This window comes from Antechinus flavipes, chromosome 3 (assembly GCF_016432865.1).
Source record: "Antechinus flavipes isolate AdamAnt ecotype Samford, QLD, Australia chromosome 3, AdamAnt_v2, whole genome shotgun sequence".
Lineage (NCBI taxonomy): Eukaryota > Metazoa > Chordata > Mammalia > Dasyuromorphia > Dasyuridae > Antechinus > Antechinus flavipes.
Window position 1 is genome coordinate 631,566,004 of NC_067400.1, and position 20,953 is coordinate 631,586,956.

At 43.7% G+C, this 20,953-nt stretch overlaps 2 protein-coding genes across 5 annotated transcripts in view; one reads left to right on the plus strand and one right to left on the minus strand.

The window, feature by feature from the left end:
- The window catches only part of LOC127556814 (zinc finger protein 74-like), a 130,363-nt gene extending 116,757 nt beyond the window's left edge, over window positions 1-13,606 (plus strand). For 2 of the 3 annotated variants that reach the window (XR_007952515.1, XR_007952516.1), the window contains 2 exons: window positions 954-1,129; window positions 11,074-13,606. Coding sequence is in view for 1 of the 3 variants with exons in the window: in XM_051990263.1 (XP_051846223.1) it covers window positions 11,074-11,225 (152 nt within the window). In the remaining 2 variants the exon portion in view is untranslated. The remainder of the gene's footprint in view (window positions 1-953; window positions 1,130-11,073) is intronic. The other variant, XM_051990263.1, reaches the window with a different exon arrangement.
- LOC127556807 (zinc finger protein ZFP2-like) lies at window positions 7,367-17,885 on the minus strand. 2 transcript variants are annotated; one of them, XM_051990252.1, is made up of 6 exons: window positions 17,452-17,885; window positions 17,048-17,217; window positions 15,756-15,850; window positions 15,042-15,168; window positions 13,964-14,059; window positions 7,367-9,795 (listed from the first exon to the last, which is right to left on the minus strand). In XM_051990252.1, exons 2-6 carry the CDS (start codon window positions 17,124-17,126, stop codon window positions 8,063-8,065), a joined length of 2,130 nt encoding a protein of 709 aa, XP_051846212.1. In that variant the 5' UTR covers window positions 17,127-17,217; window positions 17,452-17,885; the 3' UTR covers window positions 7,367-8,062. The 2 variants fall into 2 exon arrangements, with proteins under 2 accessions (XP_051846212.1, XP_051846211.1); XM_051990251.1 differs by lacking the exons at window positions 17,048-17,217; window positions 17,452-17,885 and having other exon boundaries at window positions 15,756-16,480.
- Window positions 17,886-20,953: the final 3,068 nt, after the last annotated feature.

A 20,953-nucleotide genomic window follows, 5' to 3' on the forward strand; every position in this document is an offset into this window, starting at 1 on the left:
CATCTTTGCGAGTTCAAATGCAGCCTCAGACACTTCCTTAGTTATGTGACCCTGGGGAAGTCATTTAGCTGTCTGCTATAAAATGAGCTGGAGGAGGAAGTGGCAAACTACTCTAGTGTCTTTGCAAAGAAAACTTCAAACGGGGTCACAAAGAGGCAGATACCACAATTTTTAAGATTTCAAATAAGAAATAATTTTTATTTACATGTCCCAAGAGGACAAAAGACCTATTACTATCAGGTCTTAGTTGGCTGTTTCTACTTAACTTTTAGTTACCTGTCTTGTCAACAACCTTCTCTTTCCTTTTCTTGAGTTCATCTTCTCAGATGTGACTCCCTTATCTTTCCAAATTCTCTTATATTCTCCTTAATTTGCCTTCATCTTCTTTCTTTTACAATCTAGAAATTGAATATGAAGCTGTATTTGGGCCTAGAGAATATTCTTTTAATTTTTTTCCAGTCCCTTCTAAATTATGCTAAAATTCTCCTCCTATTCAAGATCTCATCTATTTCATGAATCCAAGTACCTCCAATTAATTTATGCGATTCCTTTCTTATTTAGCTCAAGTTCTCTTCTATCATTTTCCAAGAAATAAAGATCTGAATGTCTTTTTGATGAGGACAATACAGCCTCGCCCAGAAGAGCATCTACATCTCCTGGGAAAAACTCTGTTCCCACACATTATGCACCTTTTGGATGCAAAGCCTACTTCCCTGGGAAAGACTCTGTTCCCACATTATGCACCTTTTGGATGCAAAACCTACATTCCCTGGGAAAGACTGTTTTCCCACACCCTATCTCAAGTATGTTCCTTCCGGATGCAAAACCCAAATTGTTTTGTTTCTGTATAAAAGTAATCCCTAAGAAAATGTCTCTTTGCAATTCTTTGACATTGCCCACCAAGTGAACAGCTTGGTGTCTCTCTCTTTAATAAAAGCCTTTTCTTATCACAGCCTTTTGTGTAGCGTCGCTGGGAACCCGCCCTAACTTGGTGTTATGGAGAACTGGGAGACCAACCCATTTTCCTGCCACGATCCATACCTCATCATTTTGGAATAAGGAACATCTCAAATTCGATATCCCATAGCATTTACATCTGCTTGCATCATCCTCAGAACAGCAATAAAGGGTGAGTCTGGTAACTTTGTGAACAAAAATATTCATAGGAACAATATTCATAAGAAATCATTCACATGTCATAATTTAGAGAATAAGCAAACAAACTATTTTATGAAAATCATAAAATATTGATTTGTCTAATTAAATATGTAAAGATTCTAAATTAAAGTAAGAAAATGTATATAGCATTATGCAGAACTAGAACAATGTACCCGGTGATTATGACAAAAAAGAACAACTTTTTGTTGTTCCTCAAGAAAAATTGAAGAATGACTTCCCAATGTCACAAAGGAATAGGACCCTTTGGTTATCATCTTGTGAAAGTAAATAAGCAAGTTTTATTTTTAAAAATGCAACATTGCTTTTGCATACATATTTGTTATTGCTATTATATCCGACTATTTTTATTATTAAATTTAGAAAAAATATAAAATAAGTAAATTTTCTCTTAAATAAACAAAAAATATTTCATAGATTTTGTTTAAATGATTAAAGTTAAAAAATAAAACCCTGAATCAGGCACACTTGCTACATTAATTTATACAGCTCTCTTTTCACCTAATGGCACCTTTAGTATTTTACTTTTTAGAGGTTAGTCATTTTATCTCTGAAAATAAACAATATTGTAGCTGTGACATACTGCAAACTAGATGTATAGTATGTGACAAAAAAAGATTCCTTATGAAGTTTTCTCCATATTCTTACACGGACACAATCTCCAGCATAAGGTTTAGCATTGCCTCCCTTTCCTGAAAGATATCCCCAAGGTTAATGCAATTCATAATGTATTCTGCTGGATAAATTAAATGGCTTTTTATTCTTGTAGGTGCAGCTGGTATAGACAACATACTTGTATTACATTTATAAGGTTTCACATAAGTATAAATGCCCCACAATAGACAGGGGTCTGTCCCCTCTAGGTGACAGCTTAAGACCACTAGACAAATTTAAACTTCCTTATGGGTATCCTGCATTCTAAGCATCTGGTACATGATGTGGATTCAGGGACACAAATGAAACCATTTCTGCCCTAATAAACTCATGTTGTTCTAGGGTAATACACATGTACACAATTAATCAATCAGCATCTACTATGTGAGAAGTAGTATTCTAAGGGCTGGAAATACAAAAAAAGGCAAAACACAGTCTCTGCCCTCAAGTAGCTTACAATCTAATATTTCTATGTTTTTCCTCCCTTTCATTATGAAATCTCTGAGGATAAATCAAGGAGGTCAGATTGTTAAATCCATCCTTATGTTCACTTTTCTCCAGTAAACAATATAGACTATATTATTTTGACTGATGAGGAAGAGCAAGGAAGTCAGTGCTTCTGGATGTTGATGAGAGATCATAAAGGGCTTTAGATGCTTAAAGATTTGGTAGAAACGCAAAGCCTTGGTTTGATCCATGCTTTAGGACATTCACTTTGGCAACTGAGTAGATGGATAAGAATGGGGAGAAAACTAAGGTAGGGAGCCCAGTCGAGTCATTTCAGAGGACGAGATTATGAGTGTCTCGACAAGGGTGGGGATGTGTATACACACGCATGTATTTGTCTATAGCATACGGCACAGAAAGCACAAGATATGGGGATGGAATCGGTGGGTAAGGTTACCTTTGCTAGATCCCTATCCAGGTGCAGGCCCTCATTGCCCCACATCTGGACTACATCAATAGCAGCTGGGGGGTGGAGTGGGGGAGGGCTCTGCTTGCCTGAATTTCTTAAAGCACAGCCTAACCAAGTCCCACGACCGCCATCATCCCCATCATCAAATACATAAAATTGTATTTTATTCAAAGTCATCTCACAAAAAGCCATAACCTGTAATGCCCCTCCCCCCCATCTGTCCAATCTTCTTGGATCTATACCATCACTACACTCCAAACCTGCATCCAGTGACAGTTATTTGTTTCTCTAGAACAAGACACTCCATCTCCTGGCACCAGATATCTTTGCTGATTGTTCCCTTTGCCTGAAAAGTTTTTCTCTTCTCTCTGACTCCTGGTTCTCTAGCTTCCTTCAAGTCCCATCTAAAATTGTACCATCTCCAGAAAGTCTTTCCTAACCTTGCATAATTTTAAGACTTTCTGCTAATTATATACAATTTATCCTGTACATAGCTTTTAGTCTATATTTGTTTGCATGTTGTCATCTGGATTATACTTGAATCTTGATAATAGGGACTGGCTGGCTCTTTCCTTTCTTTTAGTGCATGGCACATAATAGGGGTTTAAACTGATTTAACTCAAGAAGCTGAATAGGATGCTCAGGCTGCAAGGCTGGGATTGAGCAGTGCACACCCGCAAACTGCAATGACAGAGAAGATTCACATGACCTTTTGCACAAGGTCAAAGTGTGCCATATTTTATTAAAATAAGTGAGTGCTAGGGAAACTGTTCAAAAAAAAAAAAAGAGGAAGATGAGCTATTTTGGACATGTTAGGGCTAGATATTCATAGAGATAATTAAACACACACAAACTGGGATCATTAAAAGTTGTGTTTGTGTTCATATAGTTCTTGGATTTGTCTTCACAAGCAGACTCACATTTTGTCTACAGTAATTTTAAATGGATTTTCTGTTTCTATTTCTTGATGATGGGCTTTGTCAATAATACATAGAAATTCTGGGCAGCTAGATGGCACAGTGGATAGAGCACCAGCCCTGAAGTCAGGAGGACCAGAGTTCAAATCTGGTTTCAGACACTTAATACTTCTTAGCTGTGTGACCCTGGGCAAGTTACTTAACCCCAACCCCCTCGGGGGAAAAAAATGCTGATGATTTGTGTGGGTTTATAACCTGCAACTTTGCTAAAGCTGCGAATTAGATGAATTTCTATGATTCTGTAAGTATATCATCTGCAAAGAGTGATAGTTTTACTTTCTCATTTGCTTATTCGAATTTCTTTAATTTCTTTTTCTATTCTTATTGCTAAAGCCAACATTTCTAGTAGAATGTTGAATAATAATGGTAATAATGGGCATCCTTGTTTCACCCAACTAAGAGTTATGTAAGAGGCTCCAGGACAGAACTTTGGGGAACACCCAGTTAGTGGATGTGACCTGGATGAAAAACCAGCAAAATAAGAAGTGTAACAGAAGTGGAAATGAACAGTGCAAAAAACCTTGAGAAAATATTCAGGAGGTCAGCAATGTTAAAAGCTATAGAAAGGTCAAGAATTAAAATTAAGAAATGCATAATCTATTCGGCTAGCGATGGGTTACTGATTACTTTGTAGAGGACAGTTTCACTTTAAATGATAGTCTTAAATTAGGCTCTAGAGGATTTAAAAATTAATAGGGCAAAAAGTGAAAGCACCAAGTGTAGGTAGTTTTCTTAAGAAGTTTAGGTGAGGGAAAAAGATATACAATAGCTTATGGAAATGGTCAGGTCAAAACAAGGACTTTTTAAAGTCATGTTTCTAAGTAACAGGAAAGCAGTCGGGGGAAAAAAAGGAAAGACTGAAGATTAGGGAATGGGATTGATATGTGTAGAGATATTTGTCTTGAAAAGAAGGATCATTTCTTCATCAAACCAGAAATTTAGGAGATAGTGGGATAAGGTATGAAATGGCCTATAATAGTTATTGATGTTAATTTTCTTAAGTTTTCTTCTGAGTTTTGTTATTATTAAAAGACTTCTTTCCTATGAACTCATATTTAATGTCAAATTCTGAGTGAACTTTCTAATATTCTCTTAATCATAGAATCAGAATTATAGTTTCAGTTAGAAAGTACCTCTCTTAAAGTCTAGCTACTATAAGTCAGAGTCCTCAAGAAAGATCTTCTACCATGTATCTAATAAAGTCATTAGTCTTGATTCCAATTAGGGCAGTTCTGTACTTACTGGGTCATTTTATTCCACCTTTGAAATTTCTATCTTGCTCCTAGTTTTACCTTCTATAACCATGCAGAATAAGTCTAATATCACATCCATACCTGAAAACTCTTCAGGTTCTATTATGTTCACAGGAGTCATCTCTACTGAAAAGTTAATATTATTCCAAGACCCATGTGGTGATCTCCACAAGACATGAACTTGTGGGCCCTCTACTGGAAAAAAAAAAATTCATCTTTCTAGTGTCTTTTAAAAATTGTATTGTATGGAGGTGAACACAGGTCTACTCTGACTGGGAAAGAGTAAAACGTAAAATGATTCTACAATTTCCAACTTTCAGGCAATGATGCAACCTTAATGCATTTCCTTAATGCACTTCAAGACTGCATTAGGTTTTCTGAATGTCATATTGAGAATAAAATCTAGCAAAAAAAAAAAAAATCACCTGTTGCAAACAGCTGTTGATCCATTTCTCCCCTCTCATTGTGGAAGTTTTGTTTTTAAAAACTTAAAAAAAATACAAATGTAAGCTATAACATTTGAATATATAGTTTTGATGACATTGTGGCATTGTGGGCCACAGCTGGACCCAGTGTGTGATCAATAAGAAAAGAGAAATGTGGGTTGCATCCATTTTTACCCCAAGACAGTCGTGGGCTTGTTGCAAACATAGACATTACTCCCTTCAACTCCCCCATCGCTCTCACTGTTGGCCATTAGAATCTAAACCCATAGAAGCACTATCAGCAGGAACCTAGAAAAAGTAAAATTCCCCGCCCCCCAACTCCCACCACCAAAACCCGAACCCCATCCCCTGGTCACTTACCAGAGCCCCTGAGGTCAGGACCCAATGAAGTCTTACTGCACATGCCACATGAATTGTAATTATATTCTTTCTCCTCAAACATCCTTTTTTCCAGAAGGATCCCTTCAGCCTGAGTCCTTCCTTGCTATCCTTGACTTAAAAGTTCATAATCTATTTACCTAAATAGGTGACCCCGTATCAGTCTTCATTCTCCTCCATGTCTCTGCAGCACTACTGACACTATTGATCTCTCTCTCTTCCTAGATTTACTTTTTCCTTGATGAGTTCTATTTTACTTCTTCGGCTTGTGACTCCTTCCTCAAGTCTGACATACAATTGCCATTCACATGATGTTCCCTAAACATAAGTATTGTCCAGGACAGTCTTCTGTGGACATTTGTTGACTTTTTTATGGGGTTAATTATCATCCCTGTACAGATGACTCATAAAGCATACCCAGGCCCAATGTGCCTTCTGCTCTCCAAGCCCACATCATCAAAGACCTACTGAGCCTTTTGAATTGGATGCCCCATAGTTGTGGCCAAAGTCTAGCTCATTACCTTTCCTTAAAATATGACTGCTTTTCCAAACTTCCCTATTTCCGTCATTGTTTTGTAATCTGAGAGTCACGATTGTTCTTCCTTCTCTCTCCTCTTACATACCCAACGAGCTGCCATATCTTGTCGTTCTTACCTCCCCAACACACCTCCATGTGTCCCCTGCCATCTCCCTGGTTCAGACCTTGGTCATCTCCCTTCTTCTAAAGCCTGCTACTTCATTTCCCGGCCAAAATCCATCTCACATGCAGCTTCTGAAGTGATTTTCCTAAAACAACCGTCTGAACATGGCCTCCCCCTACTCAGTAAACTCCAATGACTCCTTACTGACTTTAGAATCAAATATTTCCTTTTTTTTTTAAACTGTATTTAAAAATAAGTATTTGTCAACATCATTGCTGTTATTCAGTCATTTTTGTCATGGCCTCCTCTTCTGTGAATTTGGGATTTTCTGGCAAAGGAAGGATTTGTCACTTCCTTCTTCAGTGCAGTTTACAGATAAGATGAATTTTCCTGATTTCATCATAAAATATATATGTGAATGACTTCTAGATAAGTCAATCACTTATTCCTAAATAAACTAATTTCATCTATATAGGGGGCATCCTGAAATGATTTTATTGCTTAGGGATATACAATCAACACAATCAGATAGCTTATTTTAGACTGCCAACATCTTACCAGATCCAGATTCCAGCATTTGATATACCCACTATCCTTTCTAAATTTGAAGTTTTATAATAAGGGCATCTACGACCTTATTGGTTGTAGATAAAGATGTTTAAATAGTGTGAGTCCGAGCATTCATTCCGTGGGGCAATTCCCTTTAGGGCTTACAGTCTGATATCAATCCATTAAGAACAACTCTGTGGGGACAAGTCTTTCCAATCGTTCTGAATCCATTAGATTGGCCTCTTGTGTACCTCAGGTTTTATCATCTTTTCCCATAAGGACTTATAAGACGCTTTGCTGAAATGAAAAACTCAATCACATCTACAATATTCCTCAATCTATACATTTTGTATATACTGTCAAGAAAATGATCTAATTTCAAACTTGCATGATCTAGTTTTTAATAGTTTTTAAAAGCTAAAATTCATTGGTATATTTTCTTTTTATACCACCTTCATTTCCAAATATATCCTTCCTCAACTTCCCCTCTAGTGGGCCATTTTCTGGAAGGTCAGGGGAGGACAGAGTAAGGGAGAAAGCAATGAAAAGGAGGAAAAGGGGGAAAAAAGTGGTCAACAAAAATAACCAAAACATGAAGAAAGTATCAAAGAATAAGCAATATTATGGCAATTTCCACAAAAAAGTGAAAGCGATGTTTTCCCCTCATTCTCTGGGACCATATTTGCAGATGGTTATTACATAGAGTTCAGTCTCTTTTTGTTGTTCCTTCCATTTGCATTGTTGGAGCCATTATAAATATTGTTGTCCTAGTTGTTTACTTTCTTCTGTATCCACGTTTTTCATATTTTCTAAATTTCTCATATTCTTCATTTCTTACAGCACAACAATGTCCCATCATATTCACGTATAACAATTTGTTTAGTCATTTCCTATTTGCTGGCCACACACTTTGGCATAACCTGAATATTTAGTGATAAAGCTATTTAGCACACCAGGCTATCGATTTTTCAGAAGCCCCTTTCCCACTCTTTATACTAAAATAGTTTCTCTAACGTAGAAGTATTTTTATGGGATAGTAAAATATATACTCTGACTGCTGGCTTTCTCACATTCATTTACATTCATAAAGTTTTAACCCAGTCTGAGTTCTGTGATGGGTAATAAGATGCGCTTTCCTGCAGAAGCCTTTCCCAAATTCATTACATTCAAAATGTTTTACATCAGTCTGAGTTCTCTGATGTCTAATAAGGACTTCCTTCTCACCGATGGCTTTGTCACATTCATCATATTCAAAGGGCTTTACTCCCCCCTTAATTTCCTGATGGCCACCAAGGCAATTCTGGTTGAAGACGTTCTCACATTGATTTTGTTCAAATTTCTTTCCACTATGTATTTTCTGATGACTTTTGAGGTAACCCTTATGGCTGAATGTTTTCCCACATTCATTACATTGAAATGGTTTCTCTCCAGTATGGATTCTATGATGACTTTTAAGGTAACTCTTCTGGCTGAAAGCTTTCCCACATTCATTACATTCAAAAGGCTTCTCCCCAGCATGAATTCTCTTATGACTTTTAAGGTAACCCTTCTGGCTAAAAGCTTTTCCACATTCATTACACTCAACAGCTTTCACTCCAGTATGAGTTCTCTGATGAGTAATAAGGTATCCTTTCCGACGGAAAGCTTTCCCACATTCATTACATTCAAATGGTTTTTCTCCACTATGAATTTTTTTATGATTTTTAAGATAACCTTTCTGGCTAAAGGCTTTCCCGCATTCATTACATTCAAAAGGCTTCTCTTCAGTATGAATTTTCTGATGACTTTTAAGGAAACGCTTCTGGTTGAAGGTTTTCCCACATTTATTACACAGAAAAGGTTTCATTCCAGTATGAGTTCTTTGGTGGCTCATCAAGTTTCCTTTCTGATTGAAGGCTTTCCCACATTCATTACATTGAAATGGCTTCACTCCAGTATGAGTTATCTGGTGGCTTTTGAGCAATCTACTTTCACTGAAGCCTTTCCCACATTCATTACACTCAAAGGGTTTTACTCCTGCATGAATTCGATGATGTGCGTTGAGGTTTCCCCTCACACTAAAGGCTTTCCCACATTCATTACATTCAAAGGGCTTCACTCCAGTATGAGTTCTCTGATGACTTTTGAGTTTTCCTCTCTCACTGAAAGCTTTCCCACAATCACTACATTTAAAAGGTCTCTCTCCAGTATGAATTCTAGTGTGTTTAGTCAAACTCCCCCTATGGTTAAAGGCTTTTCCACATTCGTCACATTTATAATGTTTCTTCCCAATTCCACTTTTCTCATGTCTGGTAAGATCTGATCTTTCATCCAAGGCTTTTCCACATTCACTGTGTTCACGTAGCTTTTCTCCATTATGTATTTGATGAAATTTAATTAAGTCTGAGTGGTAACTGAAAGGCTTCTTGCATTTGTCATATTTAGAAAGATTCTTTTCTAAGGATAATGCATTAGATGTAATGAGATTTAAAAAATTCCATAAGCTCTTTCCAAGTGTTGGAGATTTATGAATACTCTTTCCTGTGGCACTTCTGTGGAGTGGAACAGACACCGAGCCCAGACTCAAACTTCTCTCAAATATATTACAGAGAGGTACGTTAAAAGTTGTTTTAGGAATGGCTGTTACTTGTCTGGACCATCTTCCTTGGTTGTCCTTGTGTCTTTCTAAGTTGAAATGAGTTTCTCTTTTCATGGAATACCTGGAATTATCCTTTGGCAGAATTTTGTTGGGTGAGGTTCCCGTACAACCGTCTGACATCAGACTCGAGGCCTTTGTTTCACATTGTATCTCCTGATTGAGGGAACCTGAAAGAGATTGTTTTAGAAATGTCACTAGCCACTATTCTCTATGTTGAAAGAAAGGAAACTGCTTCAGAGTGAGTTTTGGTTTCTAGTCAGGGATAAAGATTCTCAATAGACTATTATAGAACAAAGATTATTTTAGGAAGAATTGAAGCCAAAGAGTTGAGGAGACTAACAGAATACCTAGCTGCCTAACACTAAATGTTTACTTCAGGGAAGTGAAAGACTCTAGAGAGATTACTTAAACGACTATTGTTAATTGGGCATGTTATCTTCTGATGACTAGAATAATGGAAAACCACAAAAGAAGGGGAACAGAGCTCAAAACATTACACAAATGGAAAATAATCTGGCATCTCTGTGTATAAAAGTGACAAATCTGGAAGACCAAGCAATTAGAAACAACTTAAGAATTATTAAACTTTCTCAAAATTGTGAAGAACAAACATCTTTGTATTTTTCAGGAACATATCACAGATGCAATATTTTTAATCATACAATAACATAATTTTTAAAGCCACCAAGAAAATGAAGAATTTCAAGTAGTAATTTGACTTACACAAAGTTTTCTCTCAAAAAAAGAAACAAAATCAGAGGTTGTCATAATTAAATGAAATAGGTAACCTGCGTTTTTAAGCCCTGTCTTGGATTAGACTTGAATGAAGACATACGTAGCAAGCTAATCCAATCTGCCAATAACAAAGAGCTGGGAGAGATAGCTAACAGAAAGGATGGTTAGAACTAAACAAGATCTCAATAGGCCTTAAGAAGGGTCTAAATAAGAAGAAATGTTAACAGACATAAAAATCTCACATTTGGATAGAAAAACAACTCTGAATATAAAATGGGGAGGCAGGCCGAAAGCAGTTCATCTCAAAAATACAGGGGGTTTAAATAAATCATGAGATCAACATGAACAAAACAAGTTTGCTTTCTTAGTTTGCATTACAGCAGCTAAAGTGCAGTGGATAAAGTGCTGGGACTGGAAGCAGGAGGCCTGGAGTTCCAATTCTGCCTCACACCCTTCCTAGCTCGATGACATTGGACAAGTCATTTAACGTCAGTTTTCTGAGGTTTTCTGAATTGCAAAATGGGGAGAAAAGACTTACCTCACTAAATTGTGAGAATCAAATGAGATAATAGCTCTAAAAACAGGTTAGTACACTTAGAAAGTGCAGCATGAAAACGGATTCCCTTGTCCTCCAGAGCGGACCCCAGGCTGTGAAAGGTGAGAGCGCTGCCCTGGTCTAACCCTGTCTATGGTACAATGTTCACTTCTAGGTGCCCCACTAAGAGCAGATGATTACAGAACCGGAATACCCAAAGAAGGGCCATCAGCAAGCACAGCGAATGCCCTGTATCATCTCACCCCAGAACTAGGAGGAGGATTTCAGACTGATGAAGAGAAGGCGTATGGGGGAGGTGACATATGAGTCATCTTCAATTATCTAGAGGATTCTCATGTTTTAGAGTTGGAAAGAAGGTGCAGGAAGCCTGAAGAAGCTGCAGAGGTAAGTCTAGCTTGATGTAAATAAAGAAAGATTGTTAGCAATCAGAGCTTTCCAGAAGCAGAAGCTCAGATCCCTCTTTCTGGAAGGTCCTCCCTAAGGGCTGGGCGACTGCTTGTCTGACAGCTCCCACGGCAGCGAGAGATGGAGAGTCCTGGCCAGGCGACACTGCCGAGTCATAAAGTTAAAAGGGAGCAGGAGGCTGTTCGGGTCAAAGGGGATGAACTTGATCTTTAGCAAAATCACTTTTCAGCAGCCATGTGGGGAGGATGGGCTGGAATGGGGAGAGAAACAAGGCAGGGAGACTGCGGAGGTGGCTTTTGCCATGGTCCAGATGATGAAGGACTGAACTAGGGTGAGGGCACCTGAGAAGAGGACAGAGGTGGAAGATGTTGGTGAGGGCATCTGAGAAGAAGATAGGAGCAGAAGATGTTGGGAGGGCAGAAATTTGGACAGCTGATTACATATAATATATGAGGGAGAAAATTTGTGAAAATGGTGACCAAAAGAAAGATAGTGTCTTTGACAGAAATAATTTAGAGAAAAGTGGGTTTTATGGGAAAGAGAATGACCTGTTTGCAGTAGTTTGAATTTAAGATACTTAGGGGATTTCTTGTTTGAAATATCACTGGGTATTTGGAGATGCTCAGAAGAAGGATAAAAGATACATATATAGACTGCAGAATCATCCACATAGAGATAATTAAGGTTTTGACAGCTGATTAGGTCATAAAATGAGAGAAGAGAAGAGAAAGGAGTTCATCAGGAGATTAGGATGAACACTTACCACTGAGGACACAAAAATATGGATGACCGAGAAGGGGGGATGCTGGGGAGAGGGAAGAGAAGCCAGGGAGAGCGAGAGGGACCAGAGCCCAAGTGGGTAGTGATTCACAATCAGCAAATACTGAGGAAAACAGAAGGAGGAAGGGTCAGAGCAGTGACTTGAAATCAGCAGCTTAAAGTGAGCAGGAAAGTCAGTCACACTTTGGAGAGATAAAAGGCAAGTGAAAAGAGAAAAAGGGAAAGAATGGAGTACCAAAGATTTGTGAAAGAGAAAAGGTAAAAGGGAATAGTTGAGGGAATGGAGGTGTCTCTTTATGGTTTTTAAGAATAGGAAAGCATTAGCCATGTTTATAAGCTGTAAAGGAAAATTTGAAAGAAAAATAGGAGAAATCTGAAGAAGGGAGGGCATAATGAACACTGTTAAATGATCTTCAGATGCAGCCAAGGGGAGAAGGAATTTATAATGAATGGCCTCTTCTCAGTGAACTATGGGGAGACGGTCTCTGCAGAGATAGGGAGGCAGAAACAATAAAATCCCCAACCCCCATCACTCAATAAACTGGAAAATATCAATTACACAAGAAAGAACACTATATCTGACGAGATTTACTCAGAACCCTAGGAAGTAATTACATCTCATCCCATTTAAAACAGTAAACAACCTCCACAGTAATGGTCATGCCATTCAAAACTTAGGTGATCAAGTTCCCTTCTTTTCATGAAAAAGAGACCGTATGAATTATTTAAAGAAGCAACACAACATAGCAATGGCCACCAGAAAGTATTCTAGGTTTTCCATTGTGAAAATTCAAATTAAAAAAAAATAGACAAGGAGATGAATCATATTTTGAAAATTCAAAATTATAACAGTTAATGCTGGATTATGTGAATGTTCATAATAGTCAAGAAAAATTCTAATTTAAAAGTTTAATGCTGGTGGGATTGGGGGAAAATAGACAAATATAAATTGCTAAAGGTAAGAAATAGTAGCATCTTTTGGCAAAGTAAATTGAGTAGACTACAACAAAATTACAAAAGCTGTTCCCACCCTGGGATGCAGGGATGCTATCAATTAGTCACCAGGTGGGACTCGTGGGGGGCCACCAAGAATAACCTAAGGGTGCCACCGATAAGGAGACAAAGACATTCCCCTGCAAAAGGCTGAGAAGACTATTATTTGTCATATCGAAAACTTTAAAATAAGCCGTATGTCCAATAATGACCAGGGGCAAAGGAAATTGTTACATGCTTTTAATGTACGGAATTAAGACATAAGAAAATAGAGATGAGAATAATAATTAAGAGAAAACTCATTAGAAATGAGAGAGAAGGGGGAAACAGAATTAGTGCCTACAAAGCACTACGATGTGAAAAATAGTAAATAGGAGACTCTGAAATCTAAAAAACACAGAAGCAAAGAGTTCACAAACAGCCCAGGATACAAACGAGACCTTTGTCATACTATGCTGATCAAGTTAGTTTGTACTTTAAAATAAAGCGGTGGTGACTGGGTGAGATCACTCTGGCTCCCTCAGTTTTCTCATCTATGAAACGCCCATCTCCTAGGGCTGCTGTGTGTGTGAGTGAGTGTGAGTGTGTATGAATGTGTAAGTATGTGTGTGAGTGAATGTGTGAGAGTGAATGTATGTGTGTGTGTGCAAGTGTGAATGTGTGTGAGTGCACACACACACACACACACACACACACACACACACAAATATATACCCATCCACTACTTGTATGTACATGCACTATGTCTATCCGTGCCTGAGTATGTTGCCAGCTCTAAACTTGATAAACTAAAAGTAAAAGTAAGAATTCGGGGCGGGGAGCAGCCTCTGGGGGAGGTCCGGCTCACCTGGACACCTAGCACTCACCTGGACAGCGTCTCCTCGGCGCGTCCTTTCCAGGCCTCCGCGGTGCTCTCCTGCCCCCCACCAGGGAGATCGCGTCCAGTTTGGAGATGGGCAGCCCTGCTCGCACAGAGAGAAACGGCTAAGTGCCGGGACAGGAAGCCACGTGAGAATTCTAGTCTATTCCCACCGCTGGGACAGGGGCTGAAGGAGGCCCTCGGGAGGTCCCCAGCGCCGTGTCTCAAAGGAGGGGGAGGGGGGTCTGGGGGAGATTCAGAAGGAACACGAGTGCCGGACCCACTTCCATTTCTTCAGCCATCTCAGTCAATCCCGAGTCAATTCCCTGGGGCTGGGAATAATGAACACTAAAGTCCCTGGCTGCGAGGACCTTCTACTCCGTCAAGTGCCTCGATGTGCCCACAGAGGCAGAAATGAAACAAAAACAAGGGGAGGAGGAGCTGCTATGTCATGTGGGTGACCGCGGCTGAGCGGAGAACTAAGCTGGGGGGTGGGAGGGAAGACAAGCAGAATTTGGGTCAGAAACGTCTCCTGGAGGGAAAAACAAGTAGACCAGTCCTGTGGTTGAGAGAACCCCCAAGGAATAAGCCTGGAGGTCGGTTGGCTCCCCTTAGGGGGAGAGCTGGGAATGGTGGAGCTTTGGGGCTCCCCTCCGGAGGGGGGCTGGGAAGCGGTGGAGCTTTGGGGTTAGGGGAGGGGTGTGGCCATACTGGGGGCTTCTGACCTCTGACACTTTCCTCCCGCTAAGGAGCCCCTCGGGGCTGCCCAGAGAATGGTGCTGGGGGACCCACAGTCCTTCTGTGCCCTCTGGAACCTTGGCACAGAATGGGTGCCAGGCGAAGCGCCAAGGGAAGCCCTGGAAGGGAACCTCGGGTGGCCAGGCCGGGAAGAAGCGCTCCTTTCATTCCCCAAGGAATCTTAGCAAGAACGTGCGACCCCCACGCAGGGTCTCCCATTTGTGCCCCGGTTAGAGCGCTGGTGCCTCCAGGCTAAGGAGCCCCGGATGTGCCTGGGGGTGCTTCAGGGGGCCAGAGCCGGGAGGAGGAAGCTCCCGGGGCTTGTCTCCAGGGGTCCCTCTGCTTACCCACAGAGACCAGGTGCTCCAAGGTCTCCAGCATCACGCGCCCGTACAGGGCCCTCTGCGCGGGCGTCAGCAGTCTCCACTCCTCCCAGGTGAAGTGCACGGCCACGTCCCGGAAGGTCACCAGGTCCTGAATCAAACCCACGGCCGCTTACCCCGGGCCACAGCAGCTCCGGAGAAGGGACCACTCCATGGCAAACCCCGAGGGCCCGTGTCTTAGGAAGCCGGACAAGGCCTCCCCCCGTGACCCCAGCAGGTCCCACCCACGGGCCTAATCTCATTAGTAGAACAAACGGCACCGCATCCGGTTGTCAGATGTACCGGGATCCCGCCGCGGCCCTGATTCGCACCGTGCGCCCATTCTCGTTACTGGTACCGCGGCAGATTCCCTCAGGAGCTCCCACACCCCAACGGTATTAGGGCGGCCCTCTAACAGAATCCAGGTTCTCTGAAAGCCGCGGCCCAAACCGGTCTTTAATCCTAAGTAGAGGCCCTTGTCTTCAGGCTCTCCAGAGCTGGAGGGGCTCCCCTTGTGAAAGGTGCCCACCGGCACCGGGGATACCGCGGGGGGCCGCGCAGGAACAGCCTTGGCGGGGGGAATGACTGGTGGGGGAGGGGGGACCGACACATCTAACACCATTGAAGATAAAGCCAAGAAATGGCATCCACGAGGGTGTGGAGGTGGGGGAGGGGGAAGGAACTTTTTCTTGCGCTCACCTGCAAGCTGGCGGCCACAAGCTCGGGGGTCCTTTCTTCCTCTTCCTCCTCCTCCTCCTCCTCAGTGGGGGTCCCGTCCAGGGGAAGGGCGGGGCCTGAAACACACTTGACCACATCAGCAGAAAGAAGCCAGAGACTCCTCACAGCGGCAGATGTCGGCCCTTCCTGTCCCGTCCCCCAGACACTGGAGAGGTCAGCCATTTCCTTCCCCAGCTTATTAGCCAGAAAAGGAAACTGAGTCAGAGAGTGTGCGGGCCTTGCCTAGGGTCACACAGCTGCAGGTGCCTGAGGCTGGATTTGAACTCGGGGTCTTCCCTCTCTGCACTCTCAGTTCTCCAGCTCCCTGCCTCTGCTGATCAAACCAGGAACTCCTCACCGTCTGTGCCCAGTCTGAGCCCCTTACCCAGGAGGGGCTGGGTGGCACAGTGGTTAGAGCACTGGAAGGGGTCAGGAAGATCTGGGCTCAAATCCAGCCTCAGACTCTCGCTGTGTGACTGGGGGCAACTCACCGCACCCCGTCTGCCTTCGCTTCCTCACAGGGAAATAGCGGGAGGACGGGGCCATGTCCTCTAGTTTCTCCACCAAGGAAAGCCCAGGGACGGGGTGGGGGTCCGAGGGGCCCCGCCTGGCCCGGCCTGCCCACGTGCCCCAGACCAAGCTCCCTCGGCTCTGCCTTTGCGCCTGCCCGGTTTTATCTGGTCGTTCCCCGACTGGCCCCTCCCCCCGGCCGGGCTGCAGAGTCCTAGTGCCGGGCTCATCCCGGTGGCCCCTACTTCCCTGCCTCCCTCCTCCTCTAGAAGCGAAGCGCCTGAGGGCAGGACTGCCCAAGCTTAGCCAGCCACCCGCAGGCAGGAGGCACTTAATCAGGGTTTACGGGATTGGAAAGCAATTCCACTGACCCACCATTTATTAAACACCTACTAGGTGCAGGACACCACCTGGGGGCGGGGCAGTCCTAACAAAACGGGGGCCGGAGCCCCCCACTGTGCTGCCAGCAAAGGTCTCCCAGCGCTGGACAGTGGAGAGGAGGGCCAGCATGGGGGCTGGAGGGGGGGCAGATTAAGGAGCTGAAGGGGGGACAATATGGGGGGCAGGAAGGGGACAGTATGGGGGCTAGAGGGGGACAGTATGGGAACAGCTTAAGGCTGGAGGGGGACATTATGAGGGGCTGAGGAACGGGGGGGGGCTGGAGATCTGCTGCAATGGCTCACGGGTGGGAGGGTGGCTCATACAGCAGGTGCCTAATAAGTGTGGGCTGAGGGGACCACTTCCGGTCCGTAGAGAATTTGTACCTCTCTTCGGCAGCTTCCGGTCCGAAGGCTGAACGGTCAGTGGCTCCTGAGCGTAGAGCGCCTTCCTCCCCAGCCACATGGTCAGGCCCAGGAGCCCGCAGGAGGGGGGTCCCCGAGGGCACGAATCTTTTCTTGGGGCTGGGGTCCTTCACCTCCCTTGAGGCTTGAGCCTGGGGGTGCAAAACACGAGTGATGCCGAGCAGGACCCTCTCCTCTCATTGGGGTGCTGCTGGGGATGCCTGGGGGGCTCGGGTCCCCCTCCCAGGGGTAACTCGGGGGGCCCAAGATCCCCTCTCAGTTGTACCTCGGAGACCCAAAACCCCTCTCAGGGACCCAGGACCCCCATCCAAGGACTCGGGGGGGCGGGGTTCTAGGGCTGTCACCCCGATGCGCACAGAACCTACTTCACTGACACAAGAAAGCCTCGGGGAGCTCCCCACTTCAAGGTCTCTGCCGGGAGGGCCCCGCCCCTGGGAGGGCCTTCTCTAAGGAAATGAACTCAGAGTCAGGACACATATGGCGCCAGTTCTATGCAGGCACACAGCAGGTACTCTAGAAATACGTCACCAGCCCCCTCCCCAAACCGGGGGCAGCCCCTGGCCCCCGCCTGCCTCAGTTTCCCCATCGGTACGATGGGGGTCATAGCCGCGCCTCCCTCCTTTCCCTGGGAATATAACGAGGACTCTGTGGGCGTGCCCGGCACACAGCAGGCGCCTACTGATTGCTTGCTCCGCCCCCCAGCAGGATCCCACCCTCACGCCCCAAGAACGCGCAGCTCTAGGTCACACGGGCAGGTTTAGGCGGCGCGCTCTTGTGCACGCTCACAGGACACCGAGACCGCCGCGGCGCGCACACGCACACACGCACACGTTCAAACGCGCGCGCGCGCATCCCCTCCCCCAACCTCGTATACCCCGTACTCACTGGTCCAGGCTGCTGGGTCACTAGAAACCGCAGTCCTAAGGCCGCGATCGTTGGACGCATGCGTACTGACGGGAAGCCACACGCGGAGGCAAGAGCAGGGGCAGGACGCTACGCGTGCGCACTGCACTCTCCAACGCTCAACCAGAAGGTAGAACAGGCATGCGCATTCACTCATTCTCTCCCTCCTCCTCCCCAGGGCTCTTTCACAGAAGCAAAGTTTAGGAAACGGCCCAGGAGAAAGATGATTTCCCACAATGCATCTGGCTTCTCAGCCGTTCACCATCCATTCAAGGTCAGTTTGTCTAGGCTTTCTGGGAATTGGAGTCTAGGGGAATGAGGGCGCGGCCTCAATGACCCAACCCTCCCCGAGGGAGGGGAAAATTGGACTTCAAATCCCAGAGGGCTTCGGGACCCGCCTTCCTTCCGACGCCTTCCAATTTCTGAGTCTGCGCACTGGGAGGAGCCGAGCGTCTTGGCGGGGAGCCAAGTAGTTTTTAAATGCCTTTTGGGATAATTTGGCTTTCCCCTTTCTTTCAAAAACCCCGGTACCCCAGGCCCGCAGTCTAGAAACCTGACGGGCCTCCCACGTGACAGGCGCTGCTAAACCCTGCAGAGGCCAATGAGGAGAAGGCGGGCCCTGCCCTCAAGGAGTTTGCAATCTAATCTCTGCTTTTTGGGGGAAGCTTCTTAGTCTCGTTTTCCCAAGTCCTTTTCTAGTCTTTGAACTTCATGTTAGAATTGACCTTTGCTCACCTGATAGTGGGAAGGCGCGCCCCTACGCGTCCGACTTTATTCTTTTATCAGTTTAGTTTTTAGTCCTTTTTTGATTTTTTTAAATTTATGGAATAAAACAAGCATGTCCATAACACGTACAGTAAAAAAAAGGTTGTATGAGAAACCTCAGATTTGCCTCGTGCAACTTGCTATTCCTTCTCCACCTAGACCAGATCGTGTAAATTTGTGTTTTCTTTTTTCTTCGCTCTTCCTTGTCCGCGATGTGCGCGCGTGTTACAATTATCTCATACGGACTTCTATTTATCCCTTTTTCCTCTGGACGTAGACTCCCGAGTCCTTTATTTTTGTTTATTTATAATCTCTGACTGAATCACTCAAAGCCATTTTTCCCCAAGGCATCCGACTCCCCAGAGTCACACAGCTAGTTAGTGTTAAGCTCTGAGGCTGGATTTGAACTCGGGCTCTCCTGAGTCTAGGCCGGCTTCTGTATCCACCGCAGACCTCGAAGTATAATTACTGATGAGGTCCGGAGCGGTATTTTGGACCGGAGAAACTGAAGAATTGATCCCAGAGGCAGGCACTCCGAAGGCATCGATAGGGCTCCGTTTACCTCCAAGGTCCCTCCCTCTGGGGAAGTCATTCAGCTCCTGAGACCCAGCCTCTGGAGAGGTCCGGAGCAGCCTCCCCTTGCCAGGCCCTGAAGGAAATCCCAGTCATGTCCCGGAGGTTAAATTGTCCCTGTAAAACCTCCTTGTGGGTCTGTCTGCCCCGGCTGCCTCCTGGGGTCTTTTCCTTTCTTCCCCCCATGCCACGTGGCATCTCCCCCAATTCCACTGTGATTCTCAACCCCATTTCTCCTTAGTGTTAACCCTTTTGCGGCTAAATCCCTTCCAGGATTAAGCCAGCCTGCCAGCGAAGGGCGTGCCCCAACCTCATGAGATGCCCTTTCTATTGGGTAATTGTGAGTTCCACTGAGGAACTTGTCTTTCCCATTATCTCTCACTTATTTCATATTTACCATTCCGCATGTCTATGCGTTCCTCCTTTTGTCCGTGACCTGTTCCCCTAAATAAATCTACCTTTTGCTGAAGAGAATGGCCATGGTGAACTCTTCACATGACCGAACCTTCACTTTGGGCGCTAAACTTCACATTGTAGAAGTTACTATTGTTATGGCCACATTCTCTTTAACAGTCCTGACTCCGTTTCCCTGCACTAGTTTCCCTTGTTTCAGTTTCCTTAACTGTTCTGTCTCGGTCCCCTAAACTGTAAAACTTCCCTCCCTCTTAAGACTGAGGACCATTTACTCCAAGGTTATAAATTGTTAGCAAGATAAACAAGAGAGTAGACCTCCTGACTCTTTTCTGTCCTCAAGAATTTACAATATCCCTCTAAAATATTCCAAGATACGTCACTGACATCTTTATTTCTGTGTATTCAGACATCTTGTCTCTGGGTTTTTAGGATATATGGCCTCCCCTATCCTGACAGAAGTTTTCCCTCACTTCCTACCCCTCCCTTTGTTTAGAGAAAAGGTATTTAAGAAGTTGGGATTCCCCCATTCATCACTGGCAGCTGGAGGCTGGAGGCTGGATTCTTTGGGATGACAGTCTCCTCCAGCCCTGGGACCAACATGGATCCCTTAGTCCCAGTATATCTTTATCTCTGTCTGACTGGATAATTTGAGACAAGAGTCCTGTCCAGTCAATTACGCTCTCCCATTAATAAAATATTAAAAACTCTCTAATCTCTCTCCTGCCTCAGTTTCTCCGGCATTACACTATGTACAATGTTCTCTTCATGATTTAATGAAAATCTTTCCATGACTTTCTAAGGTCATTGAGCTCATCATTTCTTATAAAACAGTAGTGCTATATATATATTTTTTTCTATAATGATTATCTATGTATGTATCTATCTATCATTGCAAACATGCACCACTGCTTGTTCAGACATTCTCCAATTGAAAGGCATCCCTATAACTTCCAGTTCTTTGTCATCACAAAGTACAGCTGTTATAATGAAATAACTTTTAAAATTTATTATTATTTGTAATGAAAACTGTGAACAAAAGATTTAGGGGTACAAGATCTTAAACTGAATTATAAGGTGATTATCAAAATTATCTGGTACTAGCTAAGAAATAAAAAGATAGGCCAATGGAATAGAGTTAGACATACAATTTTCTGCAACATAAGCATCATAGTCTTGTATTTGATAGGTGTAAAGACTTAAGATTTCGCAATA

Coding starts and splice junctions, on each gene's coding strand:
- LOC127556807 (XM_051990251.1), bottom strand. CDS start 15,956: ATGGCTGACCTCTCCAGTGTCTGGGGGACGGGACAGGAAGGGCCGACA. Junction 15,169..15,755: donor TTGTGGCCGCCAGCTTGCAG/GTGAGCGCAAGA, acceptor GGTTTGATTCAG/GACCTGGTGACCTTCCGGGA. Junction 14,060..15,041: donor GGAGCACCTGGTCTCTGTGG/GTAAGCAGAGGG, acceptor CTGTGCGAGCAG/GGCTGCCCATCTCCAAACTG.